Below are 18,328 nucleotides of genomic sequence, written 5' to 3'. Positions count from 1 at the left end.
ACAGCTCTCAAAAAAAAATTTCTAAAATTTGCAGCATTAGCAAATCTAGGAACACTCAATACTTAGATCTTTGAAAAGCCTGAAGGAGAAAAAAAAACACAGTTCTCTACCTTAATTTTCTGTATTCTTTAAAAGCCAGTATTTCATACAATAAATCTAAAATAATTGGGGTGTGCCCTAACCATTTTTCAGATATAAACTTTGCAAAACATGCAAGGCTTTCCAGAACTTTGCAGCTAGTAGGAACCAGATGCACTCAATCCATTCAGGATTGATCCACATACAGTACAGAAGTTTGTGTTTCAAAGCATCTCTCTGAATAATAGCTCCTGGTTCTCAGAAATCAATGCTTCCCACTCAAATTAAACAATTCTTTCCCAGGAAAAATTCAAGTACCTATACACAAACTTTATAGTGGATCTATTCCCTCACATTTTGATATAGAATAGAACTTGAATATGGTAAACTTTTATGTAAGGAAAAGAAAAAGGGTCTTGAAATATAACTACACTATACTAAGCATCTCTTATACCAAAATACAATGCACAGCCTGCCCTTCTGAACAGCACTTGAAAGACAATGCTCCTTCAACAAGCATCAAAAGCTATAGAATAAATTGTCAAGAGAGAATAGCTAAAGGTTTGGAGGAAAGTGGAAAAATCACCACAAATTTTCTAAAAATACTGAAACAAAATGAAGTGTTTGTTTTTTTCCCTTGATAAGGAAAACGGATTTCTAGACAAGAGAAAAATATACATCTAGGCCTCAGTACATTTGCTATTGTACAACATGAGAAATTTGTTTAAAATGGAAAAAATGAGAAAGAGTTATAAAAAAGGAGAAAGTACCATGTAAAGGAAATTACTATGTAAAGGAAATGTGGGAAGTTTTACTGACAGGGAAGACAAAGATAAGTTGCCAGGATGAAATGAGGCTAAGAGTTGTTCCTCTAGGTTCACTATTGAACTAACATTATTTCATATATTATTAAGGCCTATGGAAGGAAAAAAAGTGCTGATGACACAAAGCTCTGAGGTAACATTAACAGAGGAAAAAAGGTCTGGAGTATCATAATTTAGTCTGTAAGATTCTAATATAAATCAGAGAAACAAAGGAAATTACTGGAATTCAATTATAAACATAAATATGATTACAGCCCTACTGGTTTTCACTGAAAAGGAGGACAGCCACCCACCCATTTGTATGGGCTGAATCCACTGTTAAAAACCACACTTCACATAGCATTGATTGGACATCTGAACTCAGTCCTACTGCTCAGTTAGTGAGGACGAATTACCCACATAAAGAGAGTAAAAGACTAACAAGGGTAAGGTCTTCCTCCCTCTCCCTATGCCAGCATCTGTACTTTGAGAAGGAAAGCTCCAGCTGCTGTCTACCCCTGGAAACTGAAGGCCAACTCTGATGGCCTGATCCTGTATCTTTCCTCACTCTGATACCATCTAGTGATGCAAATACAATGTTGATCTAAAACTCTTTTTGACTTAAAATAGGCACTTATTTTTTTTAAACGTACATATACAGGTACAAGATAAGAAACAATAAACATGTAAATTTCTGCAACTACAAAATGTGGACGAACGCTGCAGACTTCTCTGCATCTTTGCCAACACAACACATACACTGTTTTGCTGAAGCTAATGAATGTGTATTAGCTCCTCATTATTGTTAATGTTTCAGAGCAAATTTAGAAGCTAGTCTCAGAACCTCTGAGATGAAATGACTGCAGAACTGTTTGTTATTTTAAACATCTTTATTTTACTATAACAAGAAGCAGTTAGAAAAAGTAAAGCTTTAGAAATCTATTCACCATATGAAAGCTCCGTAAAATGGGAATTTCACATTCAAGAAAAGATTTTTGTTATACATGAGGTTACTCTGCTACATCAGGTTTGCAGAGATCAATACCAGAAATTAACAATACGGCAGGGACTTTTCCCTACAAACCACTAAGAAAACCCACATAAATTATTTAATAAGGTTTTAATTATTTTAATACCAAAAAATGAGACAAATTTAAACATTCAGTCATCAAAAACCAGTGTGCCTAGACCAATGTCAAACTGAAAAGAATTGATTACAACTCAATTACTTAAATGTGCTGGGGGAACAAATGGGTGTAGAAAGCAGAAGAGAAGGAGGAGGGCAAATGGCAGCTCTCCCTTTTAGGTAGAACTGCATTTTGTAAATTGAACTTCAGACATTAGCCTTGTCCTTACGTTTTTCTCAGAGCAGTTGTTCGTGCACAGTCCTTAGGACCCATTCCCTTTTTCTGATTATACATGAACACATAGTGAGGTGATGGGAGTTCATATATCAAGTATTTAATGAACTAGGCCATTTCTCTCTATTCAGTATCTGCTGCAACACATTTAGAGATAGTGAAACTCAAACATAAAAGCCATGAACAGCACCCTCGTTAAGGTTTGTTCATATCTGTGGAATATGCTTTTACAGGAAAAGAGAATGATGAAAGAAAGCTATTACTTTCAGAAGCATAAGCAAAACAGCATAACTTTTACTTCTTGAAATAGAGACAGAATGGACATGCTGATGAAGAAATTAATATTTCTGTTTATGGGTAAGAAATCTACAAGAGAGAAAGCAATTATATAATTGAATAAATCATTAGATTAAATCAGCTGGGCATTAAACCAGGCAACACAAGTCAGCATTGCATGTTTCACAGTGACAACACACAGGATTTCAACTGCTTTAAAATGACAGGGTAGTCATATCTGGACATGTTTAACTTCTAAACTCCTGCTTCCCTCAGAGTGAATACTACACATTTCTACATGGGAGATCTAACTCCAGGTATTATGCAGGGAAAAAAAAATGACTGGGGGAGCTTGTAAATCTTATTTTTCCACTTTAAATTTGACATGTATGTCCTTTCAAGTGTCAGATCTAAACTTCTCATCCTTTTTAAAAGCCACATGCTGTACATAAGTCATTCAGTTGTTTAAGTCACTCAAATTAGCTTGGAGGCATAGGAACACATAACAGAAATTATAACATACTTTATAAAATTATATAAAAATATACATACTTAATACATAGTATGCACACTGTGTGTATATATATACACACACATACATACACATATATAGTCCACCCACATAGAGACAGAGTATATATATGGAAGGACTGCAGAATTGTACTGTAATCTCAAGCAGTCTCAAACAGTAGTCTCAAGCTCCACAGTTCACAAACTGTGAGCAGAATGCAGGGTTTCTGTTCACGTAAGCTCACATGGCAGAGCTTATAGTTTCTAAAACACAGAAATGATGTAGTTTTTGTTCTACAAGAAAGTCAGCATAACCCTTAGTAAAACAGAAACTTCTATAAAATACTGGTAATTTGGGTGTTTTGGAACACATAAGAATCTATATAAAGACATCTATAAAAGAATTGTGTTTCTACATGAAATACCTAATTTACAAAAAAAACAAACAACAAACACAAGAGGATATATACAAAAGATACATACCACTGTAGAGTTTCATCATGTCTGTTGTTAGAAATCTCTTTATTATCAGATATGCAGTGCCAGGCTCTGGTAGTGAACTCCAGTGGAGAACCTGTTCTAGAACATTCTCTGTATAATGCAGTGGACGTTCTGAAAAATGCCCAGGGAAAAAAAAAAAAAAAAAAAAGGAGCTGAAATAAGAAAATCAAGACTGTAGACCCCTAGAAGTTACATGTGCACTGTTTGTTTCATTCACTTTAAGCTACAGGAGAACATGCTTTCAAAATAAGGCAATTAAGCATTTCATTGACTTTCTGTAGCAACACCCTTGGTGGCAAGATCTGCTTAGGTAATGAGTATCAAACTGAAGAAACAAAAGTCAAATGTTCAACAATTCTTTTGTATTTAGTTATTAGTATTTCCTTCAGTAGAGATACTAAAACACTCTTTTCGAACTAATATAAAGGTTAGAAATTATCACAGGGAATATGTAAATACAATCAGACAGCAGTCAATCACCACAGCTACTAACGTTCTGTGAAAAAACACGCACACATACACATCCAAAAAACGCACGTAAACAAGAAACAAACCAAAAAAAACACACACAAAACAACAACAGAAAACTAATTTGGAGCATAACGGAAAAAAAAAGAAGTACTGGCATAGGTTGTGTTGGCTGTTAAAGACCAAAGCAGGCTAAGGCAGACCCTTCGTTTTGTTACATTCCTTTGAAATGAAAGTGAAAGCATTTAGTTTTACTGGTTCTTCTCCCTATTGATGTGGCTGGGGAATTTCCAGACTTGCACTTTTAAATCCCAACCCCAGGTGAAGAGAACAAGATTAAAATACAAATTGATGAAAGTGTGACTAGACTGTGTGAGGGCACTTTAACACACTGGTTGCTGAAACATATATTTGACAACACATCCACCCTAAAAAAGAGAAACCCTGATACCCTTCCATAGGATTGAAACACTGGAGTGATACAGAAGCATGACACAAAAGCCCAATCAGTACTCTATTCTACAAACTACAGTTCATATACAAGTGAAACTTGGGAAGACACTGCTAACAGGCCCTAAATGCACATTACCAGATCCAGCAGAAATATGAAAGCGACATACACTGCAGCGCAGTCTCTGGTATCACACTAGGCAATCCTGATGTGGATGGAGAAAGAGTCCACAGCAGTTTCCCTCTATAAGGTACCGGTCTCTAAATAATTGCTCCTCCATGAACACACCCAAGGACTCTCAGCAGTAAGCACCTATGGAAAGCACAAAACCTCAACAACGGCTTTGCAAGATGCAACTAGAGCAGTGGATGCATTTTCACTCCAAAAAGTGATTTTTCCACACATTCCAAGCTCCCATTTGCTTACAAATTTATGTGGGTCAACACTTGAGAAAAGCTGAGTACAACTCCTGGAAAGTCACGCTTGTGTGACACTGTCACGTAGGGTCAGGCAGTCTAGCCCTGTATCTCTTGGGCACTGATGGGATAGGATGATGCCATAATCTCATTTTTCACTTCTGCTTCGGTAGATGAGTCTGAAATGTCAACAGCTGCTTTGAGACTGTCCAGCACCATGCTCTAGCAGAACACATTTTCCTGAACACCAGGGCTCCAGAAAGCAGCAGCCAAAACAACACACTGCTAAGTGGCTGAGAAAAACAGCGGTTGGTTTGCAATGCAAAACAATTACCTTACCTATAGACTTGTTATATCACTTAAGTAAAGATTTTGTTGTTCAGACATAACAACAAAGCAGCCTAACAAAAATACCAATCACCACTTTATAACTCAATTTCTTCTGGCCCTTTTGATTTAAATGGTCCAACTTTTTATATTTCTTTTCAACTTCTGGGAAACAGTCAACTCTTTGATGCGACAAAGTTAAAAACAACTTGTTGCCTTTGTGCAAGAAAGAAAAATCAATTTTAAGGAGAGTAACTTGACAAATCAAAGGCAAGAAACACTGGCAAATCACCACATCTTCCTAGAACACTAGCACTCCCAGAGTAAACACCTACTGTCATATTTATAGTTACATTTAAGACCATCTGTCATCATGGATTACATGGTACATAAATCATCATGCTGAAATGCATTAGCTATTTTACTGGCAACACACCTCATTTACAAGCTATCCATCAAGCACAAATTACTAAAAAAATATACACCCTATTTTGTAAAAGCATATGGTACTGTACATTCTGCATTAGGTTAGATAAAATTATCAATTATTTCAAAATTTCTATATGCAAATAATCTAGTTGATATTTAATACTGCAATTTCAGTATTTCAAACAGCAAGAAGTCAATACATGCATCCAATTACCCTCTTACTTAGGTCATCATATGCTGGTAAATATCCAAAACCAGTCATTTTAGTCTTAAGCAGCAATAAATATCAGGAGAAAATTACTTTTTACAAAATATAAACATCTAATTTTCCTGACTTCTCAGGGTTCATCCTTAGGGCAGTAAGTCTTAAAAAAAAAAAAAAAAGAAAAAAAAAAAAAAAAAGTAACTCTCATAAAACTTCAGGATTGAGTGCAATGAACCAGTATCACCATGTAATGGACAGGTACCAGACTACAGCGGGAACACTATGAGAAAATTAATTTATGTCATACATGCACTATGGTCTAATGAACATTTGAAACAAATAAACAAACTTTGTTTCTGTCGTGACATGTTAAAATCACAACTTACCTGTAAATGATTTCAATAATGTACCATTCAATGATACCTGTTAGCTGATGCTAGTAAGAACAACTTAACAACAGCAAAGACTCATTTTTGGTTATTTTGTGACATATTTAAATTAAATATTACATAGAACCAATTTTCTGTTATTTTCTTTCTGTTTCAGGCTTCTGAAAATCTGCCAGATTCAGCCATAATACCGGTGGAGTCTTCCCTGGTAAATGCCTGTTACTATATGCATTATTTTTCAGCTTTATTCATTTAGTTTGCCTGTTCTGATGATTCCTCCACAAAAGGATCCATGAAGGAGACATTTCACCAACATAGTCTCGACTACTTGGAGGTAGGTGTTGAATTAGGACTTGGCTTGCTCCAAGTTTTGTTTTATTTTTGCTATGTCATTTTCTACTGTGCTCTGTAAATCTCTTGTTTGAATAGGATACATTTGAATTCCTTAACAATACTGATAAACCAATATAGAGCCAGCAGTGTCTCTCTGTTAACTTAATTTTGCCATTCTCACAGTAACTAACTTAAAAAACCTTTCCAGTTCACACTAGAACACTGATTGTTATATGCAAATACCCCAAGAATCTGCCATAAGGCCTGTCTTTTGTACTTCCTTTTACATTCTCTTGACAATATCTAGTTTAGCTTTCATTTTCCGGTGTTATATATCAAGATCAATAAAATAAAAAATCCTTCTTCAAGCCTCCGTTACTCAATCAAAAGACATAAGAATTCTAGAGTCATCAGGACTCCTCCAAAGATAACAGATGCTAGCATTGTTTGTCAGTTGACACCCACATCTGTGAATCAGGAAATGAACCCTATGTCACAAGTCTATGTAGCATCACCACAAGACTGTAAAATGAAAAGAGGTGCCAGGACCATTCAGTTTAAAAGCAATTTAGCATGAAACGCTAATAGAGGCTGCTTTTTACTAAAAGTATATTTCTGTCCCTCAGGTATTTTTCAAAAATCAGGGGACACTGATAATTCATCAAAATAAATTGTTTAAAAATTGCGGGATTTGTTATTATTATTTTGAATCTCTCTAATAATGAAGTTCAGGCTCCAACATGCATAAACCAATCCCAACGTTGAAAGTTTTTACGGTTTGTGAACATTGTGACCTTGTGACTTTTGCCTCTGTTGGAAGCAGAACTGTAAAACAAATGTTTCAAGGGTGTGTTATCTACGCAATGCCAATGGCAATAAACACAGGATTACACAACCTTATGCTTTTTTTGTTTGTTTACACACTTAAATAACTGACTAAATTAAAAATAAAAAAGGTCCTTTTTCCCAAGTATTGCATAGATTTTTCTCATTCAATTTTCTGGAAAACATTATTCCTTATTCAGTCAACTACTAACCTATTGAAAATATGTTTCTTACTTGTCATTCATTGGCAAGACGTATTTTTCTGTAGCTGATGGCTAATGAACTGTAAGCCAAAGTAATAAAGAAAATTTTTTTTGATCACCAAATTATAAGCATTTAAAAACAACTCATTGAATTAATTCTGACAAAGTTTAGAAAGAAATCATGCAGATGTCACAGTACCCAGATATAAAACAGCATGAAAGCTATTTTTTTTTTTTTTTAATTTCTATAAAAATTTTAAGTAACTCTTTAAATAACCTTTTGATATGTTAAATCTTGAAAACGATAAAAATTTGATGAACAAGAATCACTAACCTAGCTCTCCATTTTCAAGTACTTCAAAAGCAGCCCAGATGTCATCTTTGTTGGGAGTAATGTTTTTGATTCCTAAAACATCATTAGTTAATTCTTCTGCTTCTGTCAAAGGTGATACCTGTAATACAAATCGTGTCAGTTTATAATGTATTACACTTACTGTTTTCTGATTTTTTTTCCTCTAAAGTCTTCCTTCTTGAGTTTGCTAAATAAAAAATAAAATAAATAATGCTGGGATTCACAGAGCTGGAAATCACTAAAAATAATACAGATTACTTTTTTTTTTTTCTTTTGCTTTTATTTAATCCCAGTAATGCATATTCCTATTTTAAGAAACAGCATTCACTGGGTACTTGTTAATTTGCAACTTGCGTTGCAGCCATAGGACAATGAAAATTTATACCACTGCATACTGCAATAAAACTAAAGAAGGATGTCTCTGCTTTGAAATTGGATGATAACCTTCTCTTTAAAAATGCACATTAAAAAGTCTTCATAAAATTTAGGTACACGGATAATAAAATAGTTTTAAAATAATAGTGATAGATACAAAATCATACTTTCATACGTAGTTACAAAAGTAAGTAAGAAAATATATTTTACATACTTTATGAGAAAGTGTTTGTTTAAAATCACTTCTGTATTCTCACCCTGATTATAATACTACAGTCTGGCTCCTTTCTTTCCACATAAACTTCAATCAGCAAATCTCCAGCCTGGGAAACCTGAAGGAAAGCAACAACAAAAATACAAGAAAGTCTTAACAAATATTTAAAATAATCTTTTAAACTGGGAAAGTAAAAAGATTATTTAGCAGATGTGCTAGAACCTACCGAACATGTTCTTTCCCCCTTATCTAAAAAACACTCCCCAAGTACATGCCAACTGGAAAGTCTGCACTACATTCATTAGCAAAAGGAAAGAAAAATCATATTCTCAGATTCAAAGGAAAAGTTCAAACCCTGACTAAATCCAAAGTACTCATATATTCAAGAAACAGACTTAACCAATATATGTTCAAGTGGGAAAACTACAGATGACATATACAGAACTTTAAAATTGACATGAGTGTACTAGTATCTAGCACACTAGTGGTAACACACTAGGCTGTATTAGTAGCTTAAACCATCAGAAACATAATTCTGCTTTAAATAAGCCAAGCTCATTTCAGAGCCAAAACAGATTAATAGAATTTAAGACCATGAAATACAAAAGGACAGCAGCAAAAAATAAAATGAGTCCGTTAAAAATGAGAGGAAAAATTACTAATACCAGAATATTACAGTCCCAAAGTCATTTGTATACACCCAGATAACTGGGACTCATTACTACGAAGACTATATTTATGATTATTAATCACAATGAAAACTTGTCATCACATGTTTAAAAAAGGAATCAAAATACATGTTCTTGGTATCAACCTCTATTAAAGATAGCTTTTTGATTTTTTTAGACCAGATACCCAAACTTTTATGTAAAAGCTACCACGGAAAAATTAGATGACATGCAAATGTAAGCAAAATATATTACATAATAGTTTAATATACATAATTAAGAACATCTAATATTATGAGCCTTACACAGAAACTCAGAAGACAGTAAATTCAGCATTTTATGATCAAGGAAAAAAAAGTTAATTCACGTGAAAGAATATAGTATTTTTCTCTCGTTGCTAGGTTTGCTCATCTATGGCAATAAAATTACCTTCTTAGATGAGAAATTACTTACTTTTATACAGTTAAAAGTGTCTAGCTCCTTGCCTGCTCAAGTTCCCTTGCAATGTAATCATACGTGTCTTCAAAAGATTGCAGTTCAGCCCAGTAATAAAAATACTTTCTAAAACTAAAACTGTGATGAAGATCAGTACATGGGAAGAAAAAATAAGGTAGAAAACTGGTTTTCAGCAGGTGTATCCTTTTATTAATATGCCAATATAAAAAATTAATAATGAAATTTACATTAAGAATACCAATTTGTGTCGACTCTGAGAACAGTATTTGTAGTGATTTTACTTATTTACATATTAATAAAATTCAAAGGAAGAGGCCAAGAAAAGTAAAAACTACATTATATGCAGAGTAAGATATGGAAAAAATTATAAGAACAGGCAAGCTTTAAGATACATTTTGACTAGTTTACAGAAGCTGAAACTACATTTCCATGGAAAAATAAATGGCAGCACTCAATTTTATAAAACATTAAAGTCACCATTTTCCAGAATGTTAAAGTTAGTTTAGCCTCTGAGAATAGAAAACTAATGGAAACATTTGTGAGGAAAAACATTACAAAGCTACTTTGAAGAAAGCTTCTTAATTATAGTGGCATAGACTCAAAAAAAGCTCATTTAGTTGTAAAATTTGCTTTTCAGATGGTATTACAGAGAAAGGTTAGGAAAAAAAAAATGAAGCTGACATTTGATTTCCACTGGGCTCATGTAAACAACCGTATGGAGAGAAAATGTGCTGTAAATTACAGCAGCAAACAGAAACAGCTGGCCTAAGTATATAGTGGACAGAAAATGAAGAGTGGCTAATGAAGTGCCACCTGGAAAGGAACTGCAATGACATTTCAGACATAAGAACTTCCAGGCCTTCAACAGAAATTTGTTTTAGTTGCTCTTCTCTGAGCATTCTGCAAGACCAGCCTGGAGATAATTTTTCTACAGCAACTTATATATTCAAATCTATTAAGTATTTGCAACACTGATTTCCCCTGCAAACACATGTACATTTTGATGCAATAATGTCAGACAATCAGATATTAAATGGAAAGGATTCTTACACAAAATTCTTAATTATAGTTGCTTGATGTTTAAGTTGCCAGCCACCCGTGCTGTTAAATCACTCTGCACTATGTCGTCAATTTCACCAGTAGCTGGAAGGCCATCCAAAAAAGTTCCCAAAGAGCTAGCACAAGTCCAGTGTCCAGGCTATATGGTCTGCAAATGCAAGTCTTGCATATGCATGGCCTTGCAAACTGCTCAGAGGCTATATGATTACAGGCAATGACCCAGAGGAAGAAAGCAGCCGAGAAGAATAGGTTTCAGCATACTCCTTCATTTCACTGAAATATTGGAAGATATTTCAAAGATACACTGTCCCACCTAGCCATTCTACTCTGAAGATGCTTAACCCTATCTCAAATCTGTACTGAGAAGTATAGTTAACGGCACTTGGCTGGGGTCATAGCATTGACGAAGGCATCTCTGCCTGATGAAGGAAATACTCTTCCTTTTAAACAGCAGCAGTTTTAAACAAGAGTATATGGCCAAGCCCGGTAAAATTTAAAATGTGTGCATGAATATAATGCAACCTTCTGAAATTCTGAGTAATATGCACTTGGTATTCATGATAGAAGCTAATACTGTAAAACAGTATAAAAAGAGGAAGGTTATACTTTTTCAAAAGAACTTAGTATTAGCCCAGGTCCATCTCACAGAATCACAGAATTTCTAGGTTGGAAGAGACCTCAAGATCATCGAGTCCAACCTCTGACCTAACGCTAGCAGTCCCCACTAAACCACATGCCTAAGCTCTACATCTAAACGTCTTTTGAAGACTTCCAGGGATGGTGACTCCACCGCTTCCCTGGGCAGCCTGTTCCAATGCCTAACAACCCTTTCAGTAAAGAAGTTCTTCCTAACATCTAACCTAAAACTCCCCTGGCGCAACTTTAGCCCATTCCCCCTCGTCCTGTCACCAGGCATGTGGGAGAACAGACCAACCCCCACCTCGCTACAGCCTCCTTTGAGGTACCTATAGAGAGCGATAAGGTCGCCCCTGAGCCTCCTCTTCTCCAGGCTGAAAAAGCCCAGCTCCCTCAGCCGCTCCTCGTAGGACTTGTTCTCCAGGCCCCTCACCAGCTTCGTCGCCCTTCTCTGCACCTGCTCAAGCACCTCAATATCCTTCTTGTAGCGAGGGGCCCAAAACTGAACACAGTACTCGAGGTGCGGCCTCACCAGAGCTGGGTACAGGGGGACGATCACCTCCCTAGCCCTGCTGGTCACACTGTTTCTGATACAAGCCAGGATGCCGTTGGCCTTCTTGGCCACCTGAGCACACTGCTGGCTCATATTCAGCTGACTATCCACCATCTAATATGTTTTGCCAACCAATCCTGCTAATGACAACAGGCACAGTCAGGGAAATGTTGGATTCCTCTTGGGAAAAATTGCATATAAAATCTCAAAACATCCTTGTAACCACCTAGAAGCAGCTTCATTAATCAGGGGGCTTTAAGCAATAAATACTTTGGAATAAAAGCAATTGCCCCAGCTTTGATCAGACTCACTCCCTTCTGTATTGAAGTGGTCCCAGACATTAAGCACACATGTATTTCATATGTTATGTGCAGATGGAATTTCAGAAAAATGTACTTTTAAATTGAAACGCTAGTAGCATTAAAATTGCCTGCTACAGAAAAATCGGTAACTGGCACAAAATGTTCCACAGCTTAATTCAGAGGGGGAAAATGTTCATAGTTGCAATCAAATTGCCACAAATGGCAATCAGGCTCTTGAGTAAAACAGCTGAGGAATGGAGTCCAAATAGGGGCAACAGGCTGACTGAAAAGAGAGAATGCATTTCCTAACCTTAAAGGCAGTTCAAACTTCAGTTTATCAATTATGAAAAAGTACAAGTTTTGTTCTAATGTCTACTGCTTGTTTAGAAAGTTAAAAAGAATAAGGCCATCATCTCTCTGAGGCAAGTGTTCCTAAATAACTAAGGTCTCCTGAGTTCATACTTGCTAGCTTGACTTGTCATCACTCTTTTTCCAGGAAATGCCACGCAGAGTAAAGATACCAGTGGCTTGATAAGATCCAAAATAATTTTCTAACTCAAACTCACCATTTCATGTTTTCTGATACAATATTGACAAAGATTAATTAATACAATCCAGCAGCTCAATTACTTATTTTCCTCATAACAGATTGAGGAAACATGTAACAAATAGTGAAAACTGATGTTTTTCAAGTAGGAATTACTTCAGATGCCCAATTTTAAACTGCCTTAGTGACCAATTTTGTTCTAGGAATTTTCCATTACTTATTATCTTTGTAGGGAGAGAAACATCAATGACAGCTTTTGGTTAGGATCACTGTCCTGTCTGAGAAACAGAGAAGTCAATTATCTTCTATACTACTTTCCATTTTCTCCCAATTGAATCCATTTTAAAGCATAAAGCTATAAATCAATGCACACAATTTATAGCAAACATCCATTTTGCCTAGACAATACAAATAATATAGCATAAAATGTCTATTAAGACTTAACGGTAAAATATTTATAGAAAAGAAGAAGAGGGGGTAATTTACTGTAATGTTTTTTCATTAAAAGCCTATTTTTCTGCTTCTTTTTCACTTTGAGATTTTCCAATATACAGGTACTTCTGATGTATTCTTCCTTTGTGTAGCGGTTCACATGGAAATCCATGCTGCTTGCCACTTTAATATAAATCTTTTGTTCATATAAGGTCTTGAGCAATGCAAAAAGGAACTAACCAGATTTTTTGGTCTTTAATTTCACAGTAGCAAACCTTAAAACAATCATTTATGTACATGCGTGCCCAAGGAATTCACTTTTTCTATTTAAACGTGGTACCCAAGGTTCCTTGGTGACACCTTGGTAAAGCTGAAGAGCTTTGTTTGTCTTATCAAAAACTCATCCAGGATATACTGAGAATGAGCCCACAGGCAGTAATGAGAATTCATTTTTCCAAGCCAGTGCCATAACAAATAGGTTCTAAGTTATTCAAGGTGATTGTAAAGTTGTGGAGAAGTGCACCTCAGGCAAGGTTAGCTCTCATGCACCAAAGATGTTCAGACTTTCACAGTTCCTCATGGTACACAAATGCAAGACCTCATAAAAAAAAAAAAAAAAAAAAGCACAATGCTGAGACAGATATCATAGCTGTAGTGTAACAGAACTTTCTCTAAAAATTATCTGGAAATGCAGTATTGAATAGAGCAAACATTTACAGAGAACACAGGTGGGTAATGTGATTAGGTAAAATTTAATGTCAGCGATCATAGAATCATTATGGTTGGAAAAGACCTTCAAGATCATCTGGTCCAACCACCACCCTACTACTAACATCACCCACTAAACCATGTCCCTAAGCACCAAGTCCAACCTTACACAGCCCAAGGATGGTGATGCCACCATTTCCTTGGGCAACCTGTTCCAATGCCTGACTACTCTTTCTGAGAAGAAATGTCTCCTCATTTCCAACCTAAACCTCCCCTGGCACAACTTGAGGCCATTCCCTCTAGTCCTATCACTAGTTATCTGAGAGAGGAGGCCAACCCCCAGCTCCCCACGCCTCCCTTTCAGGTAGTTGTAGAGAGCAATAAGGTCTCCCCTGAGCCTCCTCCTCTCCAGACTAAACAACCCCAGTTCCCTCAGCCGCTCCTCACAGGACTTGTGTTCCAGGCCCTTCACCAGCTTCGTAGCCCTTCTCTGGACACATTCAGGGCCTCAAATGTCCTTCTTGTACTGAGAGGCCCAAAGCTGAATACAGTACTCAATATGTGGCCTCACCAGAGCAGAGTACAGTGGAACAATTACCTCCCTGGTCCTGCTGGCTACACTATTCCTGATATGTTATATGCAGTACACCAAGCCCACAAACTCTCCAGTCCAGTTGAAACTCTCTGGTACTTTAAGTATTTAGCACTTATTTACTGCATCCTTTGAGGAACTGTTTTTTCCTCATGGGATGAAAAGAAATAGATTTTCAAAGTCGTACATCTAAATGCAACTCCTAGTCCATTTCTTTTTAGTTCTTTCTCTCCCTTTAAACTAAAGTAGGAAGTGACATTTTCTTCAGCTTTGAAAGTTCTATTTGTACAAATATTCTCTCTGAAACTAAAAGCTGACAATTCTAGCAATGTGTTAAGAACAAATGAGAAAAAAAATTGACAGTTGCATACTATATAATAACATAAAATTTCAGAGGCAGCAGTGAAAGGCCATCCTAAGTACTAGAAAGCACTGCAAATTATCCTTTTTGTATTTATGAAGTCTGGCTGGATAAGCTGAACTCAGACACACAAAGGAATACAAGAGTTAGGAGTAGGGGCAGACAACCCAAGAGGTATGTAGAACAGCTACTCAGTTGTGCAGGAATAAGGTTAGAAAGGAAAGCTGGACCAACCTGGAGTTAAATCTGGCTATGGATGTGAAGGAAGGGATTCTACAAGTACATAAATGGCAAAAGGGAGACTTGGGAAAACATGGGCTTCCTGCTGAATGGAACAAGGGAATATGTGACAAATTACATGGAAAAGGCCAGAGTATTCAACACCTTCTTTGCCTCCATCTTTCCAACCTTCAGGAATCCCATCCTTTTAAGTCCAGAGGGAAAGTCTGGAGCAAGGAAGACTTACTCTCGGTGAAGGAGGCCCAGATTAAGTAACACTTAAATAGTAATGGATATATGTAAGTTCATGGGGCCTGACAAACAGCACCCATGAATGCTGAAGGATTTAGATGATGTCACTGTAAGGTGACTCAATTATTTTTGAAGAGTCATGGAAACTGGGAGAGGATCCTGAAGACCAGGGAAGAGCAAATGTCAATATCATCATCAAAAAGGACAAGAAGAAAGATTCAGAAAGCTACAGGCTGGTCAGCCTCACCTCAGACCAAACCAATTGCCCTATACAGTGAAGATACAAGCAAATGAAAGGATAGCAGTATTTACCTCAGCTTTAGTAAAAACTTCAATGGTGTCTGCCATAACGTCATTACAGAGAAGCATACAAAATACAGAGTAAACAAGTAGACAGACTAAAAAGTGTCTAAGAAGTCAGGAGTCCAATAATCTTCACTAATGATCTTGATAATGGGACAGGGCACATCCCCAGAGAGTCAGCAGATGGTACTGAACTGGGAGCACTAGCTGATACATAGCTGATACAGATGAATCTCATGAAGTTCAACAAGGGGAAATGCAAGTCCTGCAACTGGGGAGGAGTACCAGCACACACTGGTTAGAAGGCAACAAGCTGGCAAGCAGTTTTGCTGAGGAGGTCCTTGATGTTCTAGCATTCAACATTAATGATCCAACACTGCACCCTTGCAGAAAAGGAAAACAGCCTCCAGGGCTGCATTAAGCGAAGCACTACAAGCAAGTCATGGGAGGTGATCCTTCTCTACTCAGGTGTGGCCTTGCCAGTACTGAAGTGCTGTGTTCAGTGTTGGGCTGCTCAGAACCAGTAAAGTAAACTACTGCTAGATATTAACTATGTGTTCAAACATCTTATGGGAAGGAATGAAGAAAAACAAACCACACTCTTTTCAAAGGTGTACAGTGACAGGACAAGAGGCAATGGGCACAAATGTGGTGTGTTCCCCACCACCCTGAAAAACACACATGAAATTCAATTTTACATATATGTTTTTTGTCCTAACTGTGAAGGTGGTCAAGCAGTGGAACAAGTTGCCCAGAGAGGCTGTGGAGTCTCTATCCTTTGAGATATTCAAAAACTAACTAGATATGGTCCAAGGCAAGCTGTTCTCAGCAGTTCTGCATGAACAAAGGGGTTAGACTACGTGGTCTCAGCCTAGACAATTCTTTGATGAGATAGATTTTGTTTGAATAGGATTTGTTTCGTCTTTAAGGTTAAAGTGATATTATTTTTGGTAAAGAATTTAAAGCTTAACCATGTGTATTATGAGAATCAAGACTGAGTCTGTTAATAGAGTAGGTGCAACCATTAATTCAGAACAATGATTATTAACAGTAGAGAATTTGTTGTGATCAAAATAAGGAGAGTTAAAATTCCAATTCAATCTTTCTATAGCTTCACCTCCCATCAACTTGGATAGTCCTAGTGAAACCAATCCAAACAAGCCCAATTATTCATGAAGTTTACAATTTGATACTGTAGTTTTAAACTATAAAGACTAGTTTTGCTGGTAGCTTTTTATTAAAATCGGTGGCAATTTTAGAAAACCTAGAGATTTATTAAAAAAAAGAAATGCAAACATCCCTTTTTCTTCAATAGGCAGCCTTCCAAATGCAATACACCTCATAAAGGTGATTTTACAGTGTTACCTGGGGTGGAGAAAATACCAAACAAAACCATTTTAAATGGTTCTTCTCTTATACTCCTTGTAGCCCCAGTTTTAGCCAAACGCACCTAACCAGCAGTTGCTCCTAAGTTATTAAGTTACTCAGCAGCCTTTCAGTTTACTTTCTTATTTTTTCTCCATATCTAATTAATGTGTCTTTACTGTCCCTTTTTGTATCCATATAATTTCTCTCAGATCTTCCTAATTTCTCCAAAGGCATCATGAACATTTAACCATGAAAGCTTCCCAAAAGCTGCCAGGAAAATGTAAATAGTGTAACGAAGCTGTAACATTATTTCTTTGTTGTTGTTCTAAAGAGCATACAAAATAATGTAATGTACTTAAAAGTCTGTGCATCTCCACCATTCAAGATTTTATTCTCAAATATCAGTAAAAGGTCCTTTTCATGTAGCCAGGAATTAATAAATTCCATACTTTAACCCCCTACCTTGCAGAATGCTCTTAGAGAATATCTGTGTTGTTTTTTGTTTTGTTACATTATCAAGGCAGATGTTTCCATTCTGCAAGAGAGACGCTAGTAATGAACTTAATATTTCCCAGTGACTAGGCCACTACCTGTCAGGCACCAAAAGGAAGAAATAGGCATTCTACTTTTTACACACACACATTCACAGCAGTGCCACAGTTAGAAACCTTCGTGCCACTCTATCCCAGACAAGAAGGAAATATGAAAAAAATAAGACTCAAGACAGCAATGCACAGAACATTCAATGTGGATCTGCAAGACTCCTTTCTTCAAAGACATAATTAAAACTATAACAAAACTTGTTGGTAGGGTTCAGGCAGCCCTACTTCTTTTCTGTTACCTTTCTATTAATTTTTAAAGCCCCATTGTGTTGGGTCTGTCTGAGCTGGAGTCACCTTTTCCCTGCAGCAGCCCACACAGTGCTGTACTCTGCACTCGTAGCTGGAACAGCATTGATATCACTCCAGTGTTGTGTCTATTGCTGTATAGTGCTGGCACAGCATCAGGACTCCTTCCAAGCCCCCAAGAGCCAGCAGGCTGGGGGTGGGCAAGTGATGGGGAGGGGACATTGCTGGGGCAGCTGACCTAAACCAAAGGGATATTCCATAACACCTGATGTCACACTCAGCAATAAAAGGGGGGGCTCTCGTGGGGGAGGGGGCTGTTCCTCCTGAACAACCACTACGCGTTTGAGGCCCTGCTTCCCAGGACGTGGCCGAACACCGCTCGCTGATGGGAAGTAGAGAATAATTTTTCCTCTCTCTGTGCTTCCGCGCGGACTGATTGCTTCTTTTGTCTCTGTTTTTATTCCTCCCATTCCCTTTCCCTTTAATTAAACCTTTCTTATCTCAAACC

At 36.9% G+C, this 18,328-nt stretch overlaps 1 protein-coding gene across 1 annotated transcript in view; it reads right to left on the bottom strand.

The window, feature by feature from the left end:
* The window catches only part of ARAP2 (ArfGAP with RhoGAP domain, ankyrin repeat and PH domain 2), a 116,932-nt gene that overhangs the window by 17,245 nt on the left and 81,359 nt on the right, over positions 1–18,328 (bottom strand). The window contains exons 24-26 of the mRNA XM_032187508.1: positions 8,560–8,634; positions 7,910–8,027; positions 3,512–3,640 (exon numbers count right to left, since the gene is read on the bottom strand). Of these exons, the coding sequence (XP_032043399.1) occupies positions 3,512–3,640; positions 7,910–8,027; positions 8,560–8,634 (322 nt within the window). The remainder of the gene's footprint in view (positions 1–3,511; positions 3,641–7,909; positions 8,028–8,559; positions 8,635–18,328) is intronic.

Source organism: Aythya fuligula, chromosome 4 (genome assembly GCF_009819795.1).
Source record: "Aythya fuligula isolate bAytFul2 chromosome 4, bAytFul2.pri, whole genome shotgun sequence".
In the NCBI taxonomy this organism is placed as follows: Eukaryota; Metazoa; Chordata; class Aves; order Anseriformes; family Anatidae; genus Aythya; species Aythya fuligula.
This window is presented reverse-complemented; position numbering and strand designations above follow the sequence as displayed.